We start from the raw sequence: 20,713 nt of genomic DNA, 5'->3' as shown, positions 1-20,713 counted from the left end.
GTGTGTGTGTGTGTGTGTGTGTGTGTGTGTGTGTGTGTGATGGTGGGGAGAGAGGGGTCGGTGGTATTGTTGAGCAGTCCCTGAGGACAGCCATTTCATGCCACTAACTTGCTATTGTTTGCTGACATATGCCAATGCCAACGTGGAGAATGGCAATCTGACTGATACGATCACCCTCAAATGTGCACTGAAGAGCAAGCTCTCAGAAAATGTGTTCTTCAAGGGCAAATCCAAAGCTAACCCGTAAGGTTTTACAACAGCTGCTCTCCCTGCACAGTTACTGTAGCTTTCCCATGCACTCTGACTGTATCTCCACTTTTATTCCCTGCAGAGGTATGGTAAACGCACACACACACACACACATGCACACACACACACACAAACACACACACACACACACACACACACACACACACGCGCGCGCACATGCACACACACACACACACACACACACACACACACATACACATCACTCTTATACTCATAAAACTCAGCTGACATAATGAATGCTTAAAGGTTATGTTGGCCGAGAAGATTAGTTTTGAGAATTGGTGTCGGAAAATTGGAATTTGAAAGAGATTAAATGACGATTAGTGGATTTTGCATGGCTTTGGTCTCCTGTATCTGTTTGTAAGTCCCTATTGTAATCCTGTGCACACAAGACCACAAAGTGAAAAACACACAGCAGTGTCTGCCCCACGAACCTGACTGAATGTGATAAAAATAGCGACCAGTATGACAAACCACTGATTTGACCTAAAAATCTGACATCTTACAGTTTATGAAGCAATGACATTCATATTCTCTAGTGTCAATATCCAATTCCATATAAACATCAATATAGATATTCAATATTTGATTACCCGCAATCTCCTTGTTTAATTAATTAACAGTTTTGCATCGTCTACAGTGAGATACATATCCATTACTCATATTTTATGGACCAGTTGACCATGTACCTTATCCAGAGTAAAGGTAACGAAAACCGTATGTATGAGTAAAGGTAAAATATACTTTATCCATGTTTAAAGGTAACATCTACTAGTACGTAGTAGTAACATATGCAGGTATAGTAAGGTAGTAATGTATGTAATGTATGTGTTCTTTGTTGGAGTTGAACCCTTGACTGTGGTGTTACCTTGTTCTATAGGCAGCACTTAGAAACACCACCACTGTTATTGTGTTGAAGGTACTCATGTACTGTAGCTCAGAATTAAAACACTTCAGGGAAAGAGAAGAGAAAGAGAGAATGAGGGGAGAGAGAGAGAGAGGATGATAGAGTGCATTTTTTCCCTACGGAGCATGCATACCTCTTGTCAGGGTGAAAGAACGGTTGCAGAGACAAAAGAGAGAAAGGGGGAAAAAACGAAAGGAGGAGATAAATAAACATTTTTTTCAGCATCACTCAGTGCTGTTGGGATGCAAATGGAGAAGGAGTGAGCGCGTATAGTGGCCCTAACTCAAGCAGACGGGCCAGCATGAGCACATGTGCAGTAACGTCTCCACTCGTACGGAGGGATTTAACACAAGCAGCGCCAGAGACAGGGAGAGAGAGAGGAGGAGGAGACAGACAGAGAGAAAAGATGAAAAACAGAGAGAAGAGAGAGAGAGAAGAGAGAGAGAGAAAGAGAAGACAAACTGAGATAGAGATAGAGGGAGAGTCAGGGGGAAGTGAGGATGAAAAAGAGAGGGAAGAAGGGATGAAGAGAGAGGGAGAGAGAGAGAGTTGGAAAAACCCAGTGAGAGCCTGGGATGGGTCTTCGGTATGACAGCAGTGTGACGCAGTGCTGAGAACGCTACATCAGACGGAATTTACGCCGGTGTCTGACTGTCAAAGGGCCGCTGACTACGCTCTGATGAAGCACTTCTGCTGCTCTGGGAAATCAGACACGTCTGTCTATTCTTTTCTCCCTCCTTCCCTCTCTCTCTCTCTCTCTCTCTCTCTCTCTCTCTCTCTCTCACTCTCTCTCTCACTCTCTCATTCTCTCTTTAAAATATCCAGATTTCATCTCTTTAAGTATATAGACCGTGGAAAGCCACGGCCACGGATCCATCTCTCTTACTTTCTTCTCGCACGTAAGCTGAACTTACTTTATTTATTACTGAGAACCGGCTCTCAAACGTCATGGTCTCCAGAAGAATAGCTGTCTGTTAGGCTGAACACAAACTGAGGTATTGTTTTTGCCATTGGAGCATACAGTATGAGAGTCATGGTAAGGTTATAAGTGCAATCTATCAGCTGTAAGGACATCATCACTATAAATTAATGTCTGTTCATTAATGATTATATAGAGCATACAACAGTAACTGAAACCTAAATTTACGCTTGATGCATATACCAAAATGATTTATGTGTGTACATCTGTTCAAAGTATTTATAAACATCTCATTAAGAGGTTATAATAGGGCCTTCATGCCGGAAATTCCGACCTCCGATAGAGAAAAAATGACTTGAATGCAAAGTCTGGCCGGATTTTTTGCTCAGAGACTCGTGCAGAAGTCTTGTGCCCCGAGGTATCCAACTTGACGTCACTATCATATATTCTCCAACCACGGCAGATCCCTTGCAACAACACAAGAGGCGAATTTCACTCTCATTACAAATAGGCTAGGTAATTTATCACTAAACTAACACTACAGATAGAAACACTCACCCCAGGATATTTTCCGCTTGCTAAACCATAAGCCGTTTTAATAACTTATTTATGCATTTCCTGTATTTGTTTTCCGAGCTGATCTCAGAAACACTCTTTTTTCAGAGGTCGGGATTTTTAAAGTCGCGACAACAAACTGTGCAACCAGGAACTGCCATTTTAATTTCCTTGTCACCAAGCTAACGAACATCAAGCTGGCTAAATTGTGTGTAGCTGAATAACTGTGTTACGTTAACATACCTACCGGATACCTATTCAGCCTGTTCTGTGTGCTATTATGTAGTTGAATAACTTGCCTTTCCAGATTAAATGTCTGTTCTTGCTCTTGGATATCGTGAAATACATTTCTAAATAGATGCGCCTTATAGTCCAGTGCGACTGATTTATGTTTTTTTCCTCTTCATGACTGATGCGACTTATAGTCCGGAAAATATGGTAGGCCTACTACTACTACTGCTGCAGCTGCTTCTTCACGTGCACAGGCTAAGTGTGTGTGGATGAAAGTGATGTGTGGTGGCTCTGCCCTCCCAGGACGGGACAGTTGAGGAGCCCATGGTGGAGTAGAGGAAGGGTGAGCCTCCCCTGGTGAGCCTCCACCTGCGGCAGCCTGCTACTACGTACATCTTCCTCATCTGAGACACTCTCAGTCTCTGAGGAGATGAGGTTTGCCATGACTGACAGCGCAGTCCACAAATCAGGTACTAAAAATACTCTCTCTCTCTTTTCTCTGTGTGTGTGTGTGTGTGTGTGTGTGTGTGTGTAGTATTGTGTCCTCATATTTATTTTCCTTTGTTCTCTCTCTCTGTGTCATTGGTGAGGACTATGATTGTTCAATATGTCCATCATCTCATCATCTCTCAGTTTTTTCTTCCCACTGTCTTTTTCTCATTTGCTTTTGTCATTCTTTCATATTTCCCTTGACATGTTCTTCACTAGTTTCTTCACTTCACAACCTGCCCACACCTGTAAAATTCTAAAACAGTGAAAGAATTCTACAGCATTTGTACATCGCTCTCTCTCTCGTTTTCTCTCTCTCTCTCTCTCTGTTTATCTTTCTCTATCTTAAATTTGACAACAGCACTAACATCAATTACAGCATTACAACAACAAACCATACACTGGTATCCTAGCTATTTGTTATTGTTTGTTAGTGTGTTAGTTAGTGTTTTTTTTTGTTTTGCAGTGGAACACACCACAAACCTGAGATTTGGAGCCAATTTGTGCTTTTGCAGCTCTACTCACTTAATGCTCAGACTTTTCTCCTTCAATTAAAGCTCATTTAATTAGCCTCTTAATCCAAAGCCCCACTGCGCACGCACAGCCATTAGCATAGAGTGCTAAACTATAACACGTCAAAAACCCCACGTTGAAAACTGACACACATTTTGCATAAATAAAAAATAAAAAAATACATATACCATAAAGTCGTAACACAGTCCGCACAAGGAAGAGAGGAATAAAAGGGGGCCATACCTTTGCTTTTGGCTATGGAGGAGAAGAGAAGGCATAGTGTGCGATGTAAAGAAGGAGATGAGAGGAAGTATAGTATCCAGACAGTGTCCAGTCGGAAGAACAGAAGTGGGAGGAAGAGAGGAAGAAAGAGAGGGAAAGAAAACATTGTTGAGAACAAGATTCACTTCCGTGGGAGTCCTTGATGAGAATTCAACAAAGCACGTCATGGAAAGCCTCTTTTGCATCCCCATCAAATACACTTAACACACGGCACTGCACAGCAAATCAAACCAGACACTCTGCGCATGCAAAAACACCAAAGCCTCATTATATACCAAAGAATAGAAGAAAGAGTGGGAAGTATATACCTTGTTCTGCCATCATCATGTGGGCCAAACCTTTGGAGGGGGGCATAGAGAATGAAAGGAAGAGAGAGAGAGAAAGACACAGAGAGTGAGTGAAAAAAGAAAGCATGCATTCATCAGAACACATGATTCAGTATGTTCTGTGTTGTGATATCACATATTTCCCCCGTAAAGAGAAGCATGGCACCAAACACACAAGACAACAAAGCTTTCCCGTTTGTTCGGTCGGAATAAAAAGTTTTCGGGAGGCATTAAGATTCAGGGGAAATCCCATTTCCTCTCCTTCTGACAGAAGAGGCTGGGGAAACGGCAGGGAATGCCTTAGTACAGCTACATCCAGGGGACTTCATGAAAATCAATTATGTAAATACATTTACAAGCCAGAATCACTATTCACTGTCAGAGGCAATGTACTGTTAGATTCGAGTTTCAAAGCTGCTACAGTAACCTTAATAGCTAATCAATAGAATACAGTTACATTTATGCTTTCTCTCATTGTGACGTATCATTATGACATCACAGTAAGTCGCCACAAAAGGAAAGGGAAAAGAAAAACAGAGTCATGTCCGCAGCCGCGGTAACGTCTACGCTGATGATCATATGTTCTTTCAACTCACCTGGGATGGCGTTGACCTCTGTTGTTCCAGTTTCAGGAAAAGACACGATGGGGGATGAAAGAAAGACGGAGGGAGAGAGAGAAGGGAAGAGTTTGAACGTTAGAGGTCACTCAAGGTCATTTTTGCATGAGGGTCTATCATGCAAACACACAGACACTCAACAGCATACACAGGGCCCCCTATGTGAGAGGCCTGTGCATGTTCAACATGGAGGTTCAGCCTCCCCACACCTCATCTGTCCCATCCCGAAAAAAGGCAGGAAGCAGATCAACTCATGTGGTCCCATTATTACACTCCAAGGTCACAGATCACAACATCAACAGCTTAGACACTCCCAGGTCAGCAGTGGACACTGGGTACAGAGTTGGTCCAGATCTGGCGCTGACCGGGATTGGGGGCAGCAAGGAGCTTTTTTGGATCAGGACCCGTTCAGGACCAGACCTGTTCCAGACTGAGTTGCTATCTGGACCACCCAACCGTGGTAGAAAGTTCTAGAAGAACTACACTGCCTTCCCAACCCTCAGCAACCACCCTCATATCCCAACACATGGTCAAACGCCACTCTAGTGCTTTGATGGCCAATCCCTCCCCAAACACTCTCTCCCCAGCACCCATAAATCCTTGCAGGCAGCTTGGCCTGCTCCCACAGAGAAGGGCCACTGATTTATGATGCTGGCATGGATTTACCTTTTCTTTCTTTCTTTCTTTCTTTCTTTGTTTCTTTCTTTCCTTCTTTCTTCTCTTTCTTTCTTTCTTTTTCCCTTTCTTTGCTTTTGAGTGTAATTTGTTTTGGGTAACTCTGTGAGATCCTCTGAGTCAGTTCACCCCCACACTGCAGACACACAGGCTGGCCTCTCCTACCGCTGGCACCCTGGCACTCTATTCTGGCAGGCACCACTCTCCACCTCACACACACACACACACACACACACACACACACACACACACGCGCTCGCACACGCACGCACCACTTTCCACCTCACACACACACACACACACACACACACACACACACACACACACCACTCTCCACCTCACACACACAGACACACACACACACACACACACACTCACCACCTCTCCACCACTTTATTAACACTCATGGACAATAACGCTCCCAGAACAGCGGCATATCCCTAAATGAGGGCTGAAGCGGACCAATCGCCCACCGCTAAATAATGACTGAGTGTTAAAACTGGCCAATCCCAAACTATTAATTGGTTGGTCAGGTTTGAAGCAGGCCAATCCGATGTTGCTTAACAAGAACTGAAGACTGAGGCAGACCAATCCCATACTTCTACATGAGGATTGACGATCCAATCTAGCTCCACAAAGCAAAGGCTTGGCCAATCCCGCGCTGCTAAACGAGGGCTGAAGGTTGATGCTAGCCAATCCTGTGCTACTATAAACAAGGACTGAATGTTGTGGCTGGCCAATCCTGCACCGCTAAACGAGGACTCAAGGTTGAAGCTGGCCAATCCCACGCTGCTAAACGAGGACTGAAGATTAAAGCTGGCCAATCCTGTGCTACTTAACATGGATTGAAGGTTGAGGCTGGCCAATCCTATGCTGCTAAATGTGGGCTGAAGGTTGAAGCTGGCCAATCCCGCGCTGCTAAACAAGGACTTAAGGTTGAAGCTGGCCAATCATGTGCTGCTAAACGTGGTTTGAAGGTTGAGGCTGGCGAATCCTGCGCTGCTAAAGGTAGACTGAAGGTTGAGGCTGGCCAATTCCGCGCTGTTAAATGTGGGCTGAAGGTTGAAGCTGGTCAATCCTGCATTACTATACATGAGGGCCTAAGTTAATGGCTGACCAATTCTGCGCTGCTAAACGTGGGCTGAAGGTTAAGGCTGACCAATCCTGTACTGCAATAAGAGAGCTGTGAGCTGAGGCTCACCAACCCCCGGGCACTGAGTGGGAGCTGTGAGCTGAGGCTGGCATAAGGGCACCCGCCACAGATGGGCCAATCTGAGGACACCACTTCTGACTCCACTGCAACCTGCCCTCCAGCAGGGCATCAAAATGGGCATCACTTTAGCCTGGGCAGAGGGCACTGAGGTGATGTAACAAGTACTTCTATCTTTTAAGTACAGGGATCAGATGTCCCAGTTTGTCCAGGATTGTCCAGTTGTTTCAAGCTGGGTGTTTAAACACATATCTGTGAAATACTAAAATATCTAAAATGTTTTTTCAACATTCACTATCAAATTGTCCCAGTTTTTTATGACAAAAAAAATATATATTATATTATATTATATTATATTATATTATATTATATTATATTATATTATTATAATTATTACTTATCTAAAGTGCTTATATATCTATATTATCTAAAGTGCTTATATATCTATCATGTTGTCATATTCTGTTCCTAGCCCAATAAAAAAAACATAAACAATGCACCACACACCTGAACTCCAAACGGATTTGTCTGTATGTGTGTCGATCAATCAATGCCATGACGCTTGGCCCTCTCTGACAGAATCTGTGAGTTTGCTGTCATGTCAAAGAGACAGTAGGCCTTTCCTGAAGTGCCATGTTTAAAACATGTGCATGTGATCCACTTCAGGGTTTCAGTTTGGGGGCCTGAAAAAGGGGTCAGCTTGGACTACTGGTACTGTGAGTCCTCTTATTGGAAATACATGAAATGACTGTTGAACAATTGAAGAAGAAATGCAGCTGCCATGGACTACCATGGGAACCACATACCCCAGCCTGATGCTCAGTGTTTAGTCTGAAGTACAAATAGCAATTACAAGTAGGAAATTACTGGCCTCCTAATTGAGCCGGACTCCATTAGATGGACTCAGCGCTTCTTAATCAGAAATGTATTGGATATTAATTTGGTTTGAAATTCTGTCTGCGCTGAGAGAGGTCTGGACATGCTGTTCGTCCTCTGGTCATCCATTTCCATAACATTAAACAGCATGTGAAATGGCCGACAGAGTTGTAAACAAACACTGAACCTGTTCCTTGGTCATTTAACAGTTTATTCTAAAGCATCATTTTCTAGTATAAGGGTCAGCAGTTTGGAGCAATATCACCATCCTTTTTGAAAATGCAATATTATTTTAGGTCTATAATTAAACTCTACTGTTAGCAAATTAATCAAGAAATTATATTTTTTTAATGAATAATAATGACAATAATGTATATTGTCTGCTACTGTATACTGATGTTGGGTACATGGTCCAAAAGGGAGATGCTTTAGTGTCAGGCATGCAAGACAAAGTAACACGATACACCATGTATAATTCAGCATATATCACATTCCAGTCTAGTCTTGGACGAATAAGCCACTGCCACAAGCAGTGGCGACATTTGAATAAGGTGTCCGTTTTAGCATGATGTGGTTTTTAATAAGATTCATTTAGCGCTGACGAGGAAACAGCCTACGAGCAGAGCAGAGGCCCGAGTAAAGAGCAGAGGAGGAGGGATGAGCCGTGCACGGCACACGGTCATAGGGGATGACAGATTGGGCATTTGTTTGTGTGTGTGTGTGTGTGTGTGTGTGTGTGTGTGTGTGTGTGTGTGTGTGTGTGTGTGTGTGCGCCTGCCAACTGTTTATTATTCTAATCCTTCCTAAGATTACGCGCTTTCGCAAATTATGTTGCCGTGTGGCTATCGCAATTGCCACAGAGCAAAGACCATACGCTGGAGCTTGGGAGAGCACAACTGAGGGCTTTTTAAGCCATCTGCCTGCAGAGAGGATGCGTCCAATACCCTCTGCTGCTTCCCCCAGTTGAAGCAGACTGTGCTTTCTGCAAACACATTAAAAACGTGCCTGATCTTTTTTTTCCCCCCCTCTCTTCTCCGGCCTGACTCAGCTAAATTATAATGAACGGTGCCAAATAGAGCCGCTCATTTTTGAGGACGGTCTAATAACTACCTGAACTATAAAGGGACCTGACAGAAATCAAAACAGCTCTACTAACTGAATCCAGACCATTTAGTGTTTAGAAGACAAACTGGGTCTGCTTTTCCTGTTTGAGGCCCTTAATATCTCTCTCAGTTCAATTCAGCTCAGCTCTCTTGGTTTATCCAAATACATACAGCACCTTGCCAAGTTTTAAAATATTTTATTTTTATCTTTTTTTTTATTTTTCTGGTTGATTTTACAGCAGTCTGTGTGTGTGACTGCATCCACCTCTGCTTTTTCCTCTCGGTCTCCCTGCTATCAGGTCACTGCAGGAGTCCGAGTCAGCCTCCGCAAACGAGACCAAAACAAACAGCGGCCATAAATCACGCCAAGAGGCCCGGCCAGCTTACACAGCCGTAAATCCACAGCGAGAGCCAGCGCCTTAAACCAGCCGACCGGCCAGCCAGCTCTACGCTGACGACTAGCCACACACACACACACACACACACACACAAATACACACCATAAACACAGACACACTCTCACACACACAAACACACACACATACACACCATAAACAGACACACACACACACACACACACACACGCACACGCACACGCACACACACACACACACACACGCACACACACAGGGTAGTCAGTGTTTCTTAAGCAGTCACCTCTCATCCAAGAGACAAGCACAATGTACTAGTAATGTACCAACTCTCTCTTTGTCTCTCTGTCTCTCTCTCTCTCTCTCTCTCACACACACACACACACATACACACATACACACACGCACACACACGCACACACGCACACACACACACACACACATCAATTCTCAGAAAGCAACAAAAGCCTGTTGCCAGCAACAGAGCACCCATAATAACTAGCTGCCTTTGGCCACGCTCAGCCGTTGTATGTGTTGCCAGCACGTGTGTCTGCAGAGAGCCAAACCAACTAACTCAAAGGGTCCCCCCTACACACATCATGCCACCCGACAGACTCAGAAAACGTCAGGATAACACAAACACACAGCTCACCTATGCCGCAAATTAAGACAGATAGCTAGTCCTCTCTAATCGTTAGCATGTAAACATCTACAGGATTTTTTGTTCTCTTCATGTGAGGCTTAAAGGTTTGCACACAACTGAATCACAACTGTGTTTCACTCAGTAAATGCAGTACATCTGAAACAGCAGAGCAGACCCAGCAGAGGGATAATAGAAGAATGGAATTGAGTGTGTACCTTTAATGCCCTCCAGGCTATAATTGCTTTTTGGAGGAGAAATAGTAGCCGTTTGTTTTTTATGTTCACAGAATATACACATTATTGTTAAGCAATTTAACATGGTAATAACAACTGCACAACACAGAATGGACACACAAAATAACGGTCAGTTTCCTGTCTTTTAGAAATTATATATATATAGAAAAGGCAAAAACTGTTGACAGTTGATACAATGCAGGTAGAGAGTGAGAAAGCAGGCACATAGCTCCTACATTTACAGAAGGTGCTTTTTGAGATAAACTATTTCATTCCTACATTTCTTATTAGGAATAAAATAGAAATAGAATAGAAGCCTTTCCCTGAAGAAATTGTTAGGGAAAAATGAAGCATTCCATCCAAATCAATTTCCAGGCTGTGTGGAGAGAGACAAGCGATGGAGTTATGATTGAATTCACGCCGCAGTGGAATTCTCGGGACAAAAGGATTGTAAGGCTCTAACACCTGCGATCTTTTGATTGTGTGAGAGAGAAGGTTCTAGAAAAGCCAGTCTAGAGAGCAACCAACCAGGGAAAAACCATTAATATAAAATCATGAATCCTAAAACCTTAAATTAGCCACACGCTCCTGAAGGTCACAATGAAACTGGTCTCGTTTTTGGCAAACAATAGAGAGAATTCAAATGAGAAATATCAGGAAAACACTGAATATGGGAAGATACTTAGTTCCAGACCTACAAATCAGGCAGAGCCAATTATGTCAAGGTGTCTTGGGTCTGACCATTTCTCTGACCATCAACAGAAGAAAACCATGAGTACATGATGACTAGCTCTTTTTATGACCCGCGAGTAAGAATAAAAAGCCTTTTTAAAGCGTTCAAAGCCTTCTCTTTACCTTCATTGCAGAACCGGCCAATGTACTCCGTCTTGGAACAGTCGCAGAGCGGTTCCCCATCCACGACGGAGCAACTGCCTCCGTTCTCACAGGGGTTGATGGCGCAAATGCCCTCCATGTCCAGACGCACCTTCTGACTGCCCAGCAGTGTGGGCACCTTGCTGCCGTACTTGAGGTCGGTGAGCAGGCCGCGGAATGGCGGCAGCTCTTTGACGGTGGGCAGTGTGAGCGCGGCCGGCCGTATGTCCTGCGGCACGCCGCCCAGGAAGAGGTCGCTGACCACCTTCATGTACTGGCGCAGCGGGCGCAGAGGGCGCACTTCGTCCGCCTTGACCATGCCGTCCAAGCCCAGCGCCGTGCGCAGGTGGAAGCGGCCGAGCGTGGCCAGGTGCCAGGCGCCGTCGCTGACCCGGCGGTCCGACACCACGGTCGTCTCGGCGCAGTCGATGCTGAACTGCAGCTGCAGCCGCCCCTCCACCACCATCAACTGCAGGAAGTCGCAGTAGCCGCCGTCGTCGAAGTAGAGCAGCAGCGCCGTAGACGCGTTGGTCTGGAAGCGGAAGCTGAGCTCGCCGCGGGTGCTGGCGTCCCAGCGCAGGAAGCGCGCCCACTGGCCGGTTTGGCCCGTAAACTCCAGGCCCAGGCAGGGACCCGGGCCCAGGCAGGCGCCTAGCAGAGCGCCCAGCAGGAGCTGCCGCTTCAGGGGGGCAAAGAGGGGACCCATGGTGAGGGAGCTGGGCACACAGGGCAGAGTTATAATCCGCAACGGCAGCGAGCAACCATTGACTTCACCCGTAGGCTCATGGGATTGAGTATATTCCACAGTATATCCAACAGTGTATATAGCTGCGCCCCAAAGGTTTGCAAGTGTGTGGGTGTGTATGTGTGTGTGTCTCTGTGTGTGTGTGTGTGAATGTGTATGTATGGGTGTATGTGTGTGTGTGTGTTAGTGTAAGTTGAGGTCTTCCAAAAGGGTGACAAAATCTGTGCGAAAGAGAGACCAAAGAGATGTGAATTCAGAACCTAAATAGACAAAATGGCAGAGTCATGTGGCAGTTTACATCGCACGACTCTCCAGCTGCCCTCTTAGGCCAAGGGGGGATCTCTCTCCCACTCCCACAAAGGAGGACCTCAAAGAGGACGAGAGGGAAGTATAGGGTCAGCCGTGTTTGAGCTGGACTGAGGCGTATCCTCTGAGGGATCTGTTGGCTGTACCAACAGATCTACGCTTATTGAGGTGTTTATGCGTGTGTGTGTGTGCGTGTATGTGTGTGTATGTGTGTGCGTGTGTTTAAACAGCACAGGTTGTGTGACAGAGGCTCGGGGAGCCGGGTTCCTTGAAGCTGCCTCTCATCTGTGTAAAGAACAGCACGCTCCTCATGGTGCCTTCTGGATCAGGTCTCCGGGATCGCCACGGTTACGCTTCCTCCTCAGGTCCTCAGCTGTCAAAACACAGAGACAGGAAGTTAGTAGGAAAGTTCTGGCACATGCTCCCACTAATTAGGAGAGTCAGACAGGAAGGTGTCTCTGGGCGGAAATTTAGATGAGGCAACTGACAGCTTCATAGGGTTCATTTACAGTAATGTGAGGCTAATTTGTTATAGAAGCTTGCACGAGGGCACAACCAGAATCTACAAAAGATGTATGTGCGGTTATTGTGCTATTTGTACACTGTTTTGAACAACATAATAGTGTTTGATTTTTGAACGATTTATTTACTCATCGTATATTTTTTGTGTTTGTTTTTGTTTTTATTATTTTGTGTTTCTTATTTTATTTTGTATATACCGGTATACACACACACACACACACACACACACACACACATATATATATATATATTTGCCTGCCTTTTGCCAGCAAAATTTCTTGCCCGTTTATCAGCCATCAGGCAGAAAATTCCCCCCATTATCACTATGGCAACCTCAACTATCAATCAAGCGTGTGACTGCCTGCATTTAAGAGATGATGAGTGAAATTAAAGGCTATTTCAGCAAGACCAGAATGCACTAGTCTCTTCTCTCACTCTCTCTCTCACACACACACACTCTCTCACACACACACACACACACACACACACACTCAATTCCCCTAGGTTACACCAGCTGGGAGCACCTCCTCCGTGTGAGGCCCTTGAAATGGACACAATGGCGTCCAGACGAGAGGACATGCTTCACTGGTTTAAATAAAACGAACGCAAATGTAAATTCCCCTTCACTTGTTTCCTGGTCGGGGCATTTTGATCATTTTTTTATGAACACTGAGCTCTTTGTCCTATATGTTATCGCATCAAGTCATTTATTGTATTGTAATGTATTTTATTGTCTTAGTTGTTTCTTTTGCAGCAAGGGTTAGAGATGGACATTCCGGCCACTCAGCCTTCTGCCCTATTTCATCCACCACATTTCCACAACAACAACATGTCTCATAGATATTTCACTGAGGTAAATGTTAAATTCCTCCATCTTAAAATGTGCTGGTGTGTTATATAATGGCGATGGTGCAGGCAGACGCAGCTGAAGCCCTGCAGATAGAGGTGTGTGTGTGTGTGTGTGTGTGTGTGTGTGTGTGTTTGTGTGTGTGTGTGTGTGTATGTGTGTGTGTGTGTGTGGAATGGGCATGCTGCGGTCTGAAACCGAGCCCATCCTCGTCTGTCTGCCCTCAACCCTCCTCCCTGCCCCACCTCCATCTCCTCTCCTCTCCTCTCTCACCGTCAAACAGCAATGTCAGGAGATTAAAGGTTATCTCTGTTTGGACATAAACAACTTTAATTATTCAAAACAAACCCAATCTGATGCAGGCCAGAAACTATACAGAAACAATCCGTACGTCAATTAAAACAAAAAAAGATTATGGACACCCTCATCTAAAAAGGGACGTATGCAGTTTGGGAGAGCTTCATATAAAGAACCTGTGTCCTACAACAGCCTGGTGTCAGATGACATGTCCCCATACTAAGTGTAATCTAATCGGCCTCTAATATTCCCTGTGAGGCTGCAGGTAGAGCCAAACAATGACTAAGAATGGCCACCGCAACACAAACACACACACACACACACACACACACACACACACACAAACACACACACACACGCACACACAAACACACACAAAACACACACATGCACAAATAACACACGTTTCCAGCCAGCCAGTCCTACAAGCTCTGCTTAACAAACCGAGTGCAGAGAGAAAACAAAAAAAAGATGGTGTGTGTGTGTGTGTGTATATGTGTGTGTGTGTGTGTGTGTGTGTGTGTGACCCCTACACACGAACACAAAGTGGCACGAGCCGAGACCACTTTCATCCCTGTCTGTGAGAGTGTGTGTGTGTGTGTGTGTGTGTGTTTGCTGTTGTCTTTTGTTGTGGAGGGGGGTGTTGAGTGGTGTGGAATAGTGGCAGGGTGAAAAGGCTAAGCTGTGCAGATCATTGTTCTCATTGATACGTGAATGATGAGACCCACTGGGACACCACACAGGGTCAAAACACAGGGAGGGGGATCGGGGGGGGGCAGTGGGGTGCGTTAGGATTCCCTTAAAGAACACTGAGGAGGGGACATGGTCAGCGCTCGGCATGAAACCAGAAAAGATGTGTAATGACGATGCTCTCCCTGCCTACGTCTGTACGTCTGGCCTTTTTATCAAAGCCACCACAGCACTCCATATAACAGTGCTTCAATCACATACACACACAAACAAACACATACACATATACATACATGCGTGCACCACAAACGCATTGCTCTAGAGGCGCCTCCACAAAATGTCCTCCCCAGTGATCAGGTGATACCGCAGAAGGCGGGAGAGGCAACACTTCGTCTCACATACACCCACCCCCCCACACACACACACACACACACACACACACACACATACAAGCACACGCACCATTTATACAATCAACTGAGGATGCAGCATGTCATGCAGATGCTACAGAAATAAAAAATAAAAAACACACCACCTTCCCAAAAAGCATGTTTAGCACACATCTCTAGGTGAGGGAAAGGCAGCAAGGCTTAGTAAATTACATCACCGCCCACCCTTACCCATTCTCTGTAACCCACCAACCGTGGATGAGTGATGGGGGGGGGGCATCCTGGCCCAGCCAGAGGCGTCTTGCAGCGGGCACAGGCACCAGCGAGCCGGCCGGCAGTCCAGGGCTCCGCAGGAGACTAGGAGCCTGCAAGCGATTCTGGACGCTTCTGCTGCATTCACACTTAACATGACATCACCGTCACCCAGTAATGCTGCCCGCATATGCCAAACTGAACATCTCTCTCTCCGTAACGCTCTCTCTCACACATCCTCAAATCTTTTTTTATCCTGTTAATTTTAGCATAATTTGAATCACAGGTATTTATCCATTGTCTTAATTGTAAAACACGTAAAGCACATTTTCGCCGTAGTGCAAAGATCCCACATTGCAGCATGTCCTCTTGTACTATATAGTCTACAATTGAGCCGACTGTGCGTAACAGCACGCAATGCAGTTGTTGCAGAAACAAAAGCTTTTTTTTTTTATTAAATCGGGAAAATAGAACATGATTTAAACGATACGAATATAACGCACAAGTATGAATAAAATAATATGATTGAATATGTTTAAACATCTATCGGAGGAGGACATGTTTCTCTTTTTTATATCTAATATTTTTCACATAAAATACATTAATGTAGTAGGCTAGATTATAAAATCAAGAAATATTCATTAACAATAGAAAAAATAGGGCATTTTTTTCGGGCTAGAATAGATTTCTTGTGCATATTTTTATTCTTCTTCGACAAAAAAAGAGAACCTCTTTGCCCGCCCTTGCTTGTGTCGGCTTAGCTAATGGCCTGCCAAATAGCGCCAGTGACGGCCAAACGGTGCCAAATACAGAATTAGCCAGGCCCCTGTACAGGCTTCCACGACAGGAACAAAATATGTACATACTTGGGTGGATTCATATACGCCCAGTCCTCGACATGGGGCCTTGTTGTCTCTATAGCAGCTTGGAATACACCAGCGCGCAGGGCGTAGTCTTTTATTCAACATTCTAATGCAATCGCATTTAGGATAGGCCACTGCCATTCCACCTGCATTTTTGCCAGTAGGTCAAACGTTAATAGTTGAGAAGCCAGTTTAAAAAGCAACATTATAGCCTACATTAATCCGTCACCGGAATTTCCTAAAATGGGGCTGGTAGATATAAAGATATGTGCCTAAAAACAATTCAGCACATGTTAAAATAAAAATCACTAGGGTATTACATTAGAAGCACATAGGCCTACACAAATATGTGATCAAACCATATTTACTGATTGTTTTATGTATATGTCTTGATGCTGTGGCTTTTTACGCAGTACCTACAGTTTAGGCCCAAGGATTAAAATCGGACTGCAGAGTGTGTATATTTTCCTTTCTTCAAAGGTCACACGCCCACGCCGACTCACAGCAAATTTTACATGTATGAAACGATTGCCATAATTGCCTATTTAAGTGAACAAAGGAACAGTCATGACGATGCATTGTCTGGAATGCACTGAAGGATTAAATTAATTCCCTCTTTTCAAATTATTTATTTCTCTGTCGGTTACTGCCAGGCACCGATATCCTTGATAAGGTATATAAAATCTGTACACATAAGATAAATGCTGCTTTAAAGAAAGCAAATGGTTTGCCGTTATAAAGAAAAAAAATAAATCATCGAACGCCGTTCAATGTGGATTTAAAGGACATGCACACATTTCCAAAATAAAACATAATTCTACGTCAACATTAAGGTAATAAATTTACAACTAGATTAGTCATGAAAATAGATCTACAAAATAATATATACGTAGTCTATTCTTCATATGCATTAGGTGTTTATTTTATTTTCCAGAAGAAAAGGAAAAATAAATGGAAAAGGGTTTTTGGGTAAAATGCAGTCTCTAAATGACAGATACCACCTACGCAGTAAATTAAATTTGAATGTGAAATTTCTACTAAATTGTGTATAGTGTAGTAATATTTTTATATTCAAATTAATGTTTAGCATGCTTTTTGCAATTGCTGAGCGTTTGGTATTGTCTTCACTGTAGGCCTATCTTTTTCAGTAATGCACATTTTTAATACATTTCATGGATACTACATAAAATGTTTTGGAAAACAAATGTAGGGGTTGTGGGTTCACATTTTGATGTTTAAATGAACAATTCTCAAAGCAGGGTTGAGTGTAGTGATTGGTTTATTAAAGCATAAGCGTAAAATATTGCAGAACATGGGCAGACATGTCTTGAATTTGACATGTGTAGCATATGAATAATTTTCTAAACGTATTTTATTAAAGTTTGAATTGAGTAGGCCTAATATAGATCTTAAGAGAGCATTATTAACCTAAATGTGTTTGTGTGACGCAAATTAACTCCAGGAAGTATTTTAATTTGCGTTGTTGTTTTTCCAAATGTATTCATGTTCACAGAAGTTGTGTCAAATGTAAGGCATATAAAAGAGCTCTCCCAAAAGACACCGGAGCCACCCTATTCATTATTCAGGGCAACTTTAGATATAAGATAGAAGAGGCCTGTTTATAAAGCGGAATATTCTCCAAGAACAACAATTGAATTCATGTGAAGCAATGTTATAAACAGTGTTGGTCAGATAAAGTGGTCAAAGGCGCCACAGTCGCGTAGTAAATTAATTTGTTCATGAGGTAGGTCTACCTTTCCCCGCTACGCCTGTCACTGGGCACGAGACTTCGGGAGCATTCAGCAACGAGACTTGTCCCACTTTAACCGCTGACTGAGACCGAGGATAATTATTTAACTTGTGTTAAATGAAGAAAGCTGGGCGGGTTGGTAGCCTGTAGCATAAATTAAGTACACAGTCAAGGCAATTCAGGTCGATTTGATTTGTCAAAGTGTACATGTATTCGTGCTGGGTATCCATGAGATAGGCTACGTTTAACGAAGAAAAACGACAGCATAGACTAATGTGTTTGTACTTAATGATAGGTTAACTATCACGTAAAGGTCTTTGAAATTCATAAACATAGTAAGTTGGTGAGGAACTTAACGCGCCGGTGAGAATGTTTCATCCAGAAAATAAATAATCAAGGCAACTGACCTTAAATGAGGCAAAAATATCCAGACGCATTATAATCCATAATACATTCCTCAAAATGCGTTTTTAGATCCAGAATCAAGAACAGGCTTTGGTGTGAGCGCTGATGAAGGTTATCACCCGCGTGTTCGAGCAGGCTTGAGATTGCAGCAGCGGTGGCGTACCCGTCCACTCCCGCATCAGCGCGCGTCCCTCGCTGTGCGCCGGTGATGGCCAATCACCGGATGCTCACGCGCGCCACGCGGTCCGCCCTCCGCCCAGCACCGTGCTTGACATTTAAAGGCATAGAGACCGCAAGATGGGCTACCTGAAGAAGCACACCTTGAAGTATTTTATCTTTTGTTATTTTTTTCTTTTCAGAAAGAAGGTAAAATAAAGTAGGCTGCTAATGCTAAGAAAATGACCACAAAGGTCCCTCCCTGTACGGAGGAATGGTCATGTATTTGACATATTTTGGTGAGACTGCTGGTGAGGCATCCGCTGACATAACCATCGGCACTGCCCCCTTTAGCCATAACGCGCGTGCTGATGTGTTGTTGTGGGCGTTGTCAGCTGGATACTTCTGTGATCCTGTGGTCATGTCAGACATTTGAAAGATTATGCGCTCGAGAAAACACGTCGCAGCATCAGAATGTGCAGTCGAGTCAAAACAGCAGAAACTCGGCACCTGCGCTGTCCATGGTCCTGAGAACTATACGCGATACAGCGCTGCTGTGAAATGACATTATTTACCCTTAAGTGGCGACAGGCAAACCACAAATATGTTTCTTCACATCAAGAAGCCGAATTTCACCAAAGCTAAACAACAAGTTGCAGGTGACAATCGTGGAAACCTTCTACAACATTTTAGGGTGTAAACTTCACTTGCATAAACCCGAAAGAGGTCGCCAAAACTGAACTGTCGTGACCAAAATCCGTTGGCCATGACCCTGATTAATTCTCGAATTGATTTGTCATGAATTCCACACACCTCTACGTGAATTCAAACTTTCTGTGGAAATTCCACAACTCGCAAAAGCGTAATAAAAGCAACAAGGCGGGAGTTTTCACATCGATAATCTAACAAGATTAAATGGGGAAGATTAAATACATTTTTTTAAACGGAGATTTCATCATCATTACCAACCTTTGGGTCGGTCAATTCAATGATGTGGCACCACAGTTTATTAATGACAAACACATTATCATCTTTGTGCCACAAACATGGTTGCTACACTTCAGGTAAATAATACTGATGAGGATGTTAACCTCTCAAGCCACTGCTGCCTAAGACTTCTGTTGAAAAACACATAGAGCACTGACATGAACCTCTTAACTCCTAATAATAAAGATGCATGTGTGGAGACATGGAGACATACAACTAGGATTTCCATTGCATATGATCAACAAATAGCTATTTCATAACTTATTACCATGACTGTGCATATGTACTTGTATAGTCAGCGTGCATTTATCTTTAAAGAATGGACAGAATTGAGGTAAAGGCCTTGTGCCAGCGTCTTTGATCGGTATGGGCCTTATCTACTTACCCTGGCTTCTTCTAGTGTCCGAAATGTAAACCCCCCTCAATTAGAGGGCTGTTTAAAATGAGGCCACACTTCAGCCACTCAATACAGTGCAGCCCGCTTATCTCATTAGAGAGCGCCCTGACAGTGCCTTTGGACTCTGGGGATCCCTGCCAACACCATAAGGATGTTTAGGCCTTAAGGTAGTGCACTAAATATGTTCCAGCTTCCGAGTGCCAACACCATAAGGATGTTTAAGCCTTAAGTTAGTGCACTAAATATGTTCCAGCTTCCGAATGGCACTTTGGGTTTCATTGACTCAAGGTTTCACAAGAAGGCGTCATCATCGTGGGCCTGCTTGATCATGACAGAGCATGAGTGTCACACTATAAGGACACCCACTCTTCCACCCCCAACTAAAAACAGAGAGAGAGAGAAGGGAGGGAGGGGGGGTGGAAATAGATAAGCAGGAGAAAAGATAGAACTGTCCAGAGAGAATTAAATCTACTGTGACAGACACAGAGAGGAGGAGAGGTGGAGGTTAGAGTCAAATGGACAGAAAGAGAAAGATCTAAAGATAGAGAAATCTACAGAGAGAGAGAGAGAGAGAGATAGGGGGCACATAAACTATGGTATTCATTCTTGGTTCTCTCAACAGCGCATGCTCTAGTGGCTTGAACAATTTGGAATATTGACACGAAAATGTAAAAAATTTCACAGTTCAAAGAAAATGTATTCACCTTGAGCGTTCGCCTCTGTGCAAAGAATTTGAGCACACCTCTGCTAGCAAAGCAAGGCTGGTGGGACACTCTGGCTCCCTCACTCAGTCGCAGTTTCTCTGGGTCACACAACAGCTGAGGCCTGCATGGAAAACCATGCAGAGGTTTCTTTTCACATTTTTTAATTTTCATTCATTCATGCTTTCAGTTTCTTTCATTTATTCATTATTATACTGCTGTTCTATAGCAGTAGTCTTATGGAGTTCTCTTTCACACTTCAGTTGTGGCAACTGACTCAGAAACTGCAGACTCATCCATATGCTCTCCCTGT

At 43.9% G+C, this 20,713-nt stretch overlaps 1 protein-coding gene across 1 annotated transcript in view; it reads right to left on the bottom strand.

Annotated features, from left to right (window-relative positions):
• Positions 1-18,515, bottom strand: part of nrxn3a (neurexin 3a) — a 321,288-nt gene extending 302,773 nt beyond the window's left edge. The window contains 5 exon segments of the mRNA XM_048228504.1: positions 4,128-4,139; positions 4,475-4,504; positions 5,089-5,106; positions 11,076-12,517; positions 18,162-18,515. Coding sequence (XP_048084461.1) covers positions 4,128-4,139; positions 4,475-4,504; positions 5,089-5,106; positions 11,076-11,799 — 784 coding nt within the window. The 5' untranslated portion in view covers positions 11,800-12,517; positions 18,162-18,515.
• Between the last annotated feature and the right edge of the window lie 2,198 nt (positions 18,516-20,713).

This window comes from Alosa alosa, chromosome 19, assembly GCF_017589495.1.
Source record: "Alosa alosa isolate M-15738 ecotype Scorff River chromosome 19, AALO_Geno_1.1, whole genome shotgun sequence".
Taxonomy (NCBI): Eukaryota; Metazoa; Chordata; class Actinopteri; order Clupeiformes; family Clupeidae; genus Alosa; species Alosa alosa.
The sequence above is the reverse complement of the archived record's forward strand: the minus strand, read 5'-3'. Positions and strand labels throughout refer to the sequence as shown.